This window comes from Cyprinodon variegatus, unplaced genomic scaffold (assembly GCF_000732505.1).
Source record: "Cyprinodon variegatus isolate N-32 unplaced genomic scaffold, C_variegatus-1.0 Scaffold357, whole genome shotgun sequence".
Classification (NCBI taxonomy): domain Eukaryota; kingdom Metazoa; phylum Chordata; class Actinopteri; order Cyprinodontiformes; family Cyprinodontidae; genus Cyprinodon; species Cyprinodon variegatus.
This window is the reverse complement of record NW_015150810.1, coordinates 834,902-845,364: the sequence shown is the minus strand read 5'-3', so window position 1 is coordinate 845,364 and position 10,463 is coordinate 834,902. Positions and strand designations below refer to the sequence as shown.

The following is a 10,463-nucleotide window of genomic DNA, read 5'->3' as shown; positions in this document are numbered from 1 at the left end:
CCGACAGAAATAATATTTGAAGGCAGAATGGTAATCTGGATGAACTGACTGTACTGACGATGTTTTCAGGTGGACTTTCTCACTTCAAAATAGATTCAAACTACTTTTTACCCACTGATCACAGCAAATATAGCTGCTATTGTTACAGGCAAAGAAAGGATAGGGTATCTCCATCCAACACGCATCAGACCTACTTTTTCCACCAAGCAGCTGGAGCAGCAGAGATGCGCATCAGAACTAAACTTGTACAAGCATCAAAAATGAAGCAACACGTGCGTTTTTGCTGCTATTGCTGCTTTAGGTATGAATGTAGCATTTCACTGCATTGAGGAGTCTATTCGATCATGTGTCAGGGTACGAACACAGAGGGGGGGGGGGACAAGCAGACGAGCATGACTGACATGTCATGAAACCAATCGTGTATAACGGACCGTCTTTTGTGATTGGTTGGGTTATTCATTGATTTCTCACTGTAGCGGTGACCGTTTATTTTAGTTTCACTTCCAGACCTTCTATTTTACTGCTTGCTAAGCAGCTGTGGGGAGATCTTTAAGGCACAGGGTAAAAAAAAATGAGTCAGAAAAGATCTCCTACTGCACCTTTAAGTATTCAAGTTTTTAAATGATCATGTCACCACAAGTGGAAGGAAAATAGAAAACATTTGATTTTTACAAAGAAATATTTAAAAATTAAGTTTGCCTCAATCAACTTCAAAGATCTCCATTTGCCTCAACTACAACAAAACGTCTCTTGAGCCACATCTTTTTAAGCCTATCCTGAGATTAAACTAACACATATAGATTTTGTTTACAATGGTTGTCAAGGCTACCCATTGAACTAAATTTGATTTAGGAGTAATGGAATAAAGGAGACTAAATCCAAATTTTCCGTTGGTTTATCACATACAACTCTATGGAATCCCATTTGGATACTTTACCAAGTCCCTTTAAAGGTTGCATGACCTACGAGTTATCTTAGCCCTACAGGTTTTACCTTATTTTGATAGATGCGGTGTAGTTTGGGTTGTCCACTTGATTTCTGACGTGTCGCACCATGTCCTTTACAAGCTCAGGCTTGTTTATGAGACATGCACCGTAACCAGCTGACATAGCCCATCTAAAGAAACACAACAAACGAATTAATTAAAGGTTTACATGTATAAGAGAGCATAAAGTTGAATGCATTTGTTCTAACATAAAGACTCAAAACTAGGGTTGGGAATTGATAAGATTTTCATGATTCTGATTCCCTTATCGCTTCTGTGAAACGATTCGATTCCTTATCGATTCTCTTATCGATTCTGTGAAACAATGAACTTGGTAAGTGTTTGGTGACATTCGTCTACCTTCGCTTGAGACATTCTATTTCTGCCTGCCCCGGCGAAAACAGAAGGCAGTGAACGGGAGCTGCCAGCCTCTTAGCCAGCTAGGCTACCCGTCTCGTCACAGTCATCTATATCTAATGTAGAAGGCATCCGTTTAATGAAAAAGCATTACTGTACATCTTCGGAAAATAAACTCATCTCTCCCTGATTTAAATAAATGAGTGTCACCTTTCTCGCAGAGCACCTTCATAGCATGTTTAGTAACTCCAAAAAGAGGTAGGAAATGGGTTTATTTTCAGAAATTGCATATGATTTACTAGGAACCACATTAAGCACAGCAAGTGATATAAAACTAGCTTCTTAGCACCAGAGTTGCCTTCAATGGTGGTCGTAACTTTAGCTTCTGTCCGGAAGCATAAAAAACATGGCGTTCGTTAAAATGAATGCCAAGTTGTGTGCGCAGGTGTTTCTGCATGTTGGATCTATTTCCTCCTGCGGATGTAATTGGCACTTTGCACTGATTGCAAAGCGCCTTGTTGCCATCTTTCTCTTCTTTAAAATGAAGCCAAACTTTCAACCGCTTTACCCGATGGGACGCCATTTTTTTGGTAAGTCGTGCTGCCCAGCACAGCTCTGGTGCTGCCTGGAACCGTTAAGAGAATCGTTAAGCCGGCTGCCAAACGGTGCCATGGAATTGGAACACACGGAACCTGTTCTTAACAGGAACAGGTTTTCGATTCCCATCCCCAGTCAAAACAGACTGGCATGTTTATGAGAAATTAATCACCTAAAATGAAAGTACTAAAGCATGAGTAAAAGCTATAATAGATAAGGCATTTTTTTCTCTCCCACTGGCATCACCTCTGAGGACAGCCACAGTTAAGATCAACTCCATCTGAGAAAGGGGCCACCACACAAGCTGCATCCGCCAAGGTCTGAGCATCATGGGCTGCAAACTGCACAATGAGGGGTCGATCACCTGAGAAAAAACATAACAACATATGATTATCACACTAATAAGTGCCACCAACTTTTGTTTACCATGCATTATGCAGGGTTATTACAGATTTAATAAATAATAGTTAGAGCACCTACGTTCATTGGTGGTAAACTCGCTGTCTCTGGCTTTGACAGATCGTAAGAAGTCAGTTGCTACAATCATTGGGGTGAAACAGACGTCACAGTTGTACTTCCTGACAAGAGATCTGAACGCTAACCTGTGAAAAAGATATGTTAACAACAACGGACACACTAAAAAAATGACATCACCGTCGGATCAAACTCGCAAAAGTCCTTACTTTGAATATCGAACCATAGGTGCACAGATCTTCAGCACTTTGCCCTGCTCAAACATGTCCATGATGCTGCTGCTGCTGTTTTCGTTGCCTGTTTTCATTCTTCACAGGTAACTTGTTAGCCACAAGCTAACAATTTGAACAGGGAATGGATCTATTCGATTTAAAATAAAAGACAAATGAACGGTCTGACATCTATATCATTAAAGTGAAGGTTGGTATCCAGCGTGGAATTCCTCTCTGTGGGCAAAACAAGCCGCCGTGGGTGTGTGAGTGGGTTTAACTGAGCTACAGAGACGTAGCGCATGGACGCCGGGAAACGTAGGCGTGGCTTCTAAAGTGAAACGTCACATAACGCGTCATTACATCCTTTATTTTTATTATTATCATTATATTTTTATCTTAATTTATTTTGGTCAGTGGAAGAATGTCTCATAAAGTACCAAACGTTACTAGAAAAAAAAAAAAAAAAGTGACGGTTTCACGCCTTGAGTTTTACGCCTACGTCATGATGCCTTCACGGTAGTATATCTAAAGAGGAAATTTCAGATCAACCCAAAAAAAGATGAAAAAATACCGGTATATCATATAAGACGATGGGTAGAAAATAACGTACCAAGTTTCCAAAAAAAAAAATAATAATAATTTAATTAAATAAATAAATACATAAATAAACAATTATATATATATCAACTCATAAAGAAAATTTAAAGACTGGCGTCATTTCAGCACCGTATAAAGCATATTTGTTGCTTTATTTGTTTTTAGGTGCCCCTAAATAACATTGATTTCCCATGTTTTTCGTAAAAAAGAAAAGCACAGAAAAATAGACAGAAACTATCAATAAGTTATAGTTAACATACAGAGCTTAGGTGGACATGTATAAAGAGGATTTATTTAGATTTGGTTGTTTTCAGCAGTAGGTGATGAAAAGGAAAAAAAGAGATTGTGTAAAATAAATCAAGACAAAATTCAGACAAAATTTGCAAAAATGCTTTTAAGCTGGGTCTATTGGGTCTATTGGTTGCAAACAATTTAATGTGTGTTAATTAACACATTAAATGCTTTTAAATCATTACTTAAGCATGCAAAATTGCTCTCAATTCATTTGTTTTGGTTGTTTCATAGCCACTATATTCTCCTGACTATGGACGTCAGCTGACCCAATACTATACAGAGGCACAATAGGGTACCAAGTAAAATGCGAGCGCACAAGGCAAATGTTTATTTCAAAAAAGCATGGGCAGAGATGATTATTGCAAACACGCGAGCAATTATTTTATAGCACTTTATTTATTACTATAAAGCGTCATAAATAAATTGTACAATCAGATTGTTATCTTCTGCATCATTAAATATTTACCTGAACCAAACTGAATTGAATTGGCCCACTTGTGAACTTAACTTTATATCTCTAATCCACTACTGATGAAGGCACAATTTATCTTTATTAAATATCTGTCAACAAACATGAGCTTGAAAACTGAAAACTTCTAATGTGCAACTGTAAAAAAAAACACCTCTACATACGTACATGTCTGTGTTTACTATTTCTATTTGGGCCCATCCTATGATGGTGTGATGGTGATGATCCTATGAGGTGTGTATATATCATGACCAGAAATATGGGAGAGCTGGATGTTCATTTTTAGTAAACTGTAGCTACTCAGCCGGTGGCGGCTGGTGGAGTTTTCTCCAGGGGGGGCAATAAATTCAAAATAGACGTATACCAAAAACCAATCAAACATATACTAAGTTATCACACCAGTGTATTTAAACGAATGGCAACAACAAAAAACATTATAAAAACAAAACATTTCCAGGTTTACGTTTTGTACATAAATCTTGCCCTTCTGAGGCTTCGTGAAGGTAAATCTCTGTTTTGCATGGTTCAATATTGTGTCACAAACCTAAAAAAATAAAGTACCAGTTTAATAATGGAGAAGCTTTTAGTCAGCTTTATATTTTTTTATATATAAAAACTATTTATTTTCTGACAATGTGTTTATTTATGAGCAACTATGCAGATTAACAAACATCTAGAAAAAGTAAACTATATACTATTATTTTCCATGTGAATTCCAGATTGTTCTTTCTTCTTTAAAGTGAAATACTGTTCAATTTAATTTCATAAAAAAAATATCTGCACTCTTCTGGGCTCTTCCTCTGCAAAAACGTGCACAAATTTTCTCTACTCTCATAACATTCCTATACAACTTGAAAGTTTTATTCTACACTGAATATTTTCAAATTCATCTGTTTGGAATTGCACCTTATCACCATAAAAATTTCCTCCTACGTGTTAAAAAAACGTGGTAATAAACCCATTTTACACATTTTTTTTCAGTCCAGCCACACTTGAGAAAAAGTGTTTATTCATTAGAATTTTAGCTTGAGGTGTTATCTGGCTATACATCTCTTAAAACATTAAAACATATAAATATTTTAACTGTATAGAGGCATAAAGAAATTATCTCTTTAGTTACCATTTGAGATATAACCTAATTATCTTTATCACGTTCAAATGACAAGAAAGTTTTTTTGTTTTTTTTTAGAAATCAGGTAATTTCATTCCAAATTGCTGATGGAATCGCGGTGATTTTAGGGATCTGTCCAAGAATTGGTTAAGTGAGAAAATTCACACCTTCAGTGAGCCAAATTGACTTTCACACAGTGTTTATTTAGACTGAGCCAAACAACATTATGTAGTTCCAAACAAACAGCTTAGGCGCCAGTATTGTGCTGACTGAGAAGAAACAAAAACATAAAGAAGGTCCATCTCTTGGGAATTTTATACCACTGTGGTGCTGGAATTCCAGATGCCCTCCTGCATTTTGCACCTTTTCATTACTCAACATAGCCACAGGAGACATTTCTAACTCCTTAGTCTTTATTCCTGTTCTTTTTTTTCCATTTTTAGTGAACTGAAAAGTGCTGCTCTTACATCATAAGGTTTTCTTGAAATGACACACATTCACACTCCAAGTGAACCATTTCAGGGCCTGGATTTGAAATTGGCAGTTGTAACTCAGCCAGGGTACAGTTCTCTGATCCACTGGGTTCCAGGATAAGTTAACACCAGTGTGCCCCATAAACCAGACTGTTGCAGTTCAAATAATTTTAAAAGTATGTGAAAAACACTGTCACACTTTGTAAACTTGGCAAGTAGTAACTTATGACTGCCAGTTTCCAAGTAGGAAACTATTAAAGTGGGCATAAATGCAACCAATAGAACTGTGAGCCTATTCTACACATTTTGCAGTGATGGAAGAACGCCTGCCTTAAGCTTTCACTGACTGAGCTGCAAGGTCAAACCAAAGTCGATTTCCTTATTTGTACCCAAAAACTTGGTCAGTGAAGGTTAATTAGATTCTGATATGTGATGAGGATTAAATACAAGTTTTTAGTTCTTTTGCTTTTTCAAAAGGTGGAACTACTTTTTGGACTATCGTACCCAAATGGACAAAGGGAGTTACTCAGATGAGCTACAGCTTTATAAATACAGATTTATATTTTATTTTGTATTTATTTTGATTCCTTACTAACTTCCAGGCAACATATTTTTTTTTTAATTTAATAAATACTTAAAAGTAAAATAGTTTTTATTTTTTAATCAATTATTCTACTTTCCATGTTTGGACAATCTTTAAAACTTTGGACTGACAGGAGAACTCATGGTAAGACAGAATGCCCAAAGGATTAAAAGTCAAAGTCAAAAAAGGTTTGGGAAACACTGTTCTAGAAAACTACACATCCAGATGCCTAAAATGTACCTTTCATGCTTTAATGCACAAGAAAAACAGACCTGAGCCTCTTAGTTTTTACCATGCTTTTACACTATACAGTCACAAGAGGGCGCTGTAGTACAGCATAAAGATTTATACAATAAGACAAAAAAAAATTAACTTCCTCTCAAGCAAACAAAAAATTGATATAGAGCAACTTAATTTAAAAATATATATAAAAGTAAAACACAGATTGTACAGCTGAAAACTAATTTCAAATGTGTGGTGTTCAACTTTATGATTCTGTTAAATCTATTACGGTAGATTTGTTAATGGCAGCAGGAATATTTTTTTAAACTATGGTACATTTTTCCAAAGGTTAAATAGAAAACATTTCAAATAAGTGATAAGTAATCATAACTTATATAAAAAAAAAGACATTTCCACAACTGAACATGTGTTCCTTTTATTTTAACTACACATCCAACAAGTGATTGAATTAAAAAGCCACAAAAACATATGGCATTTCAAAAGAAATTGACAAAAAACAGAAATGGAAAGGGTATAATTATTAGCATTTAAAATCTCAACCTGAATAAATACAAATTTAAAAATCAAATCACAACAGCTAGAAAAGTAGTGGAATGTTTTAAGCCAGTGATTAGCGCACTTATTAATGAATACCTTACTTAGGTGCCATCTGTGCTACCTGGTTAATCAAAACGTACACACTAACAAACAGTACATCTTCATAGCATGCACAACACCAGAGTGGTACATGCATACTGCTTGGAATGAGTCATGTGAAGAGCTCTACTTTATGCTGTGCACCTAAACACAGAGTTCTCTAAAAATAAAAACAAAAATGCACAAGGCTTTGGAAAAGGTCTTCAATTTGCACAGAACATGGAAATCATTTGTTAGCTGTTTAAGTCCTAGGTAACCTGCTAAATAATACTCTCATATCCAAACTAATTACACTGATCTAATTAGTTTTCTGAAAAGAAATGCCTCCTTAAAGCATTTAAAAGTGGTCTTTCTGCATGAATATGGGGAGTACTCCAGCTTCCTCCCACAGTCAACAAACATGACTGTTGGGTCTTCTCTAATTTGTTCTTAAGAGTGTGTGTGTGTGTGTGTGTGTGTGTGTGCATGGTTGTGTTGCCCTGCCATAGACTGGCGACCTGTGCGGGGTTTACCCCGCCTCAATTAAATGCCCATAAATATATAGAAAAACAATCTTAAACCCATTCTTATCTGTGCTATGGCTGAGCAGATCCTTCCAATCTTTAGCTTTGGAAAGAGACCAAAAGGAAGCTACACAACAGATCAGTGGCAAACATCCACATTAGCTTCAAAGCAAGCACAGCCCCCTCCTTCCAGAAAGAAGCTCTCTGATCAAGCAGGAACATCAGGGTAAACCAGAAAAAGAAACACTAGAATAAGAGTATTTGGTAGATGCTCCTATTTAGATTTTGAGTTTTAAAAGGCCTAAAGAGGGGGGCACAGCTGCTTTAACTGTGATTACCTCCAGCCCACTCAGGTCGGCTTGAAAAAAATAAAAACAGTGACCCAGAGGAAAAGAAATAGAGTCTATGGATGTTGCTGATCGTTCTAAGTAGAAATCAACAACTGAGCTTGAACTGACTTTCAGTGCATCTTCAGAGGGGGAGCATGGAGCCAAGATCTCCTCCTTCTTCACTGAGGCAGTCTACTGCCGCCAACCACCTCCAACTCCACACTGGACAAGAAACGCCTGGAGAGCCGGTGGGAGTCGTAGCTGAGCTCCGTTACATAGACAGTGCTGGTTTTCTTGGGGTAGATGATGGTGGTGCTCTTATAGCGGTGGGGTCGATGGCGGGGCTGGAAGTCCAGCTGGGTCTTGTAGTGGCGCCAAGTGCTGTGCGGCAAAGCAACTATTGTCTGCTGGTAGTGTTCGAGGCCCTGGCCCCATAGCTGGAGGGCCACGTTTTGAATGAAGTGACGTTTTGAGTCATAATTCACAAATGATGTGTATCTGGAGATCAGAGAACATTATAAGAACAAACATGATACTTATGAGTAAATAGAGCAAAATCAAATCAAATGTAAACAGCATTAAATAGATACACACTCAAATATTTTCATGCTATTATCATTTTATTACCCATTTAATATTTATGATTTGTGTATGAAATCATTAGAGCAACCCCTTTTTCTAAAAAACCTGTCCAGTAACATTTTAAATGCTCTTGGGAGCCTCTGGTGGGCCAGCATTGGGCCCTAGATAGCTGTACTGTATACATTTATGCCTTAGGCTTGTTCTCTACCTCAGTTCCTTTGGTGGTAACAGATCAATTGATATGCCTTCTCCAAAGGACAGAGGCTGCAGTTGCAGATTTCCAGCTGGTGCGAGTGAAATCTAATAAAGATAAAAAAAAAGAAGCAGCACAAATTACTTATTAACCAACATGTCACCTCATAAACCTTATTAAAGATCCTTAAAAGTTAGAATAATCGTCTGACCAAAGGTAACTCATACATTTAGGAGTCCTGTGTTCTTTTTGTACCAAATAAAACACAATCTGCTTTGTACACATTCTTAGAATTGTAGAATATTTCAGTCCAAGCTACAAATATTTTACTTTTAACAAGAAATAACCAAAGCAGTCCACCCTCTCAGCTTCAATTTAAGCTTTAGCTGCAATTTAAATGGCTACTTTAGCATTAGTAGCCACATGCAAAAGGTAATAGGGATCATCAACTATCCAGGAGCACCTGCTGCCACCCAGAACAATATGCCACTCTGAGGATGAGCCTTAATGCCACCATCAACAAAAACAAACAAAAACACTTCATATTAATTTTAAAGAACTGAAAGAAAACATTTGATTTAGTAAAGTTAGGGCTGCAACAAATTATTTTGCAATTCGGTTAATAATTAGATAGCTGATTAAAGAAGACTTTTTAAGAAATTAAACCAGATAAAACTAAAAATTTTCCGCTTGAGTTCTGGATAGAGCATATTTACAGAAGAAATTTTTTTTTTTTATCCAAAATGCAAAGTGTTTATATATTTTTCTAAAATTTTGATATAATTACTGTTTTAAGTGTGTCACTGTCAGCTACAAGCATGTTTTACAGTCTCTATAATCCAGTTAATGATTAATCGATTACTTAATTAGTTGATGATTATTTCAATAATCGATGAATCACGATTAATTGTTACAGCTCTAATTAAAATAATGCTAGATCAAGTGAAGAAACAGCAGCCATGATGTAAAAAAAAAACTTGTAGCAAATGAGTGGATTGTTGGATTCATCGGACTCAGATCATCAAACTGCTCGGCCATGACAGAGTTTATAAAAATGTGATATCTTGGAACCACCATAGAAGTTCCTACATACCAGAGGGGCCCTTCCTTCGTCCTCAGACCCCGGGGTCACCCCACCGGCTCTCTCTGCAGACGCAGGCTGCAGCCAGGCATTGGGACTCGGGCTGGGGGGTAACCCAGAGTCCGGGCTATCGAGTCCTCTCTCAGTCCTGCTGCAGTTCATACCCAGAGGATCTCCGTCGATTACATTTAGCAACTTCAATTCTCCAACCATATCTGGTGAAAAGTTGCGAAAGTCCTGCGGAGTGCGCGAGCCGCGGCTTATGAAAGAGAAGTTGCGTCCCCCGTGTTGCAGCAGAACTCCTTCCCGTGCTGAGCGCAGCGCTGCAGGCTGGAAATATCATTAACCTGAGGGGGAGGATTCCACTTCCTTCACATTAATATAAACTGATCAGACTTCCAGCTTCCTAATAGGGGGTGGGGGCAGGGGCTGTTCTTCAGTGCGGGACTCGGATTGACTGAGCAGAGCGGCCACCCGCGGCTCGTCTTCAAACTTTGGGCCCCTAAATGGGGCGGGGCTTTCACAGCCGCAAACACCGGAAACGAATCGCCTTTCCGAGCGTTGATTGGATGGAAGATAATTGGTAGCAAGAGGCAAAGTAGGGATTTAGGAGTTTTCCCAGACTCTCAATGATAGCAGACCCACAGTGAAGCCTGTGGTGTCTAAAGTACACACATTTGTTACTTTAGCGGAAGTATAGATACTACAGTTTAAACACACTCAAAGTTGAAGCAATGGCGGAAT

General features: G+C 37.7%; 2 protein-coding genes across 2 annotated transcripts; both read right to left on the bottom strand.

Moving 5' to 3' along the window:
- Positions 1 to 712: 712 nt before the first annotated feature.
- Positions 713 to 2,888, bottom strand: LOC107091918 (tRNA-dihydrouridine(20a/20b) synthase [NAD(P)+]-like). Its single transcript, XM_015386149.1, has 4 exons — positions 2,623 to 2,888; positions 2,420 to 2,541; positions 2,186 to 2,303; positions 713 to 1,116 (listed from the first exon to the last, which is right to left on the bottom strand). The coding sequence occupies exons 1-4, from the start codon at positions 2,718 to 2,720 to the stop codon at positions 990 to 992; spliced, it is 465 nt and encodes a 154-aa protein (XP_015241635.1). The 5' UTR covers positions 2,721 to 2,888; the 3' UTR covers positions 713 to 989.
- Positions 2,889 to 6,794: 3,906 nt separating this feature from the next.
- fam101b (family with sequence similarity 101 member B) lies at positions 6,795 to 10,204 on the bottom strand. The gene is made up of 3 exons (XM_015386140.1): positions 9,732 to 10,204; positions 8,654 to 8,745; positions 6,795 to 8,361 (listed from the first exon to the last, which is right to left on the bottom strand). Exons 1-3 carry the CDS (start codon positions 9,930 to 9,932, stop codon positions 8,043 to 8,045), a joined length of 612 nt encoding a protein of 203 aa, XP_015241626.1. The 5' UTR covers positions 9,933 to 10,204; the 3' UTR covers positions 6,795 to 8,042.
- Between the last annotated feature and the right edge of the window lie 259 nt (positions 10,205 to 10,463).

Excerpts from the sequence above, each read along its gene's own strand:
- LOC107091918 (XM_015386149.1), bottom strand. The coding sequence starts at position 2,720 with ATGAAAACAGGCAACGAAAACAGCAGCAGCAGCATCATGGACATGTTT. Across the intron at positions 2,304-2,419 it reads CGAGTTTACCACCAATGAAC|GTGATCGACCCCTCATTGTG; the intron begins GTAGGTGCTCTA and ends GTTTTTTCTCAG. Across the intron at positions 1,117-2,185 it reads AACTGTGGCTGTCCTCAGAG|ATGGGCTATGTCAGCTGGTT; the intron begins GTGATGCCAGTG and ends GTGTTTCTTTAG.
- fam101b (XM_015386140.1), bottom strand. The coding sequence starts at position 9,932 with ATGGTTGGAGAATTGAAGTTGCTAAATGTAATCGACGGAGATCCTCTG. Across the intron at positions 8,746-9,731 it reads ACGAAGGAAGGGCCCCTCTG|ATTTCACTCGCACCAGCTGG; the intron begins GTATGTAGGAAC and ends TATCTTTATTAG. Across the intron at positions 8,362-8,653 it reads TTACCACCAAAGGAACTGAG|ATACACATCATTTGTGAATT; the intron begins GTAGAGAACAAG and ends TCTGATCTCCAG.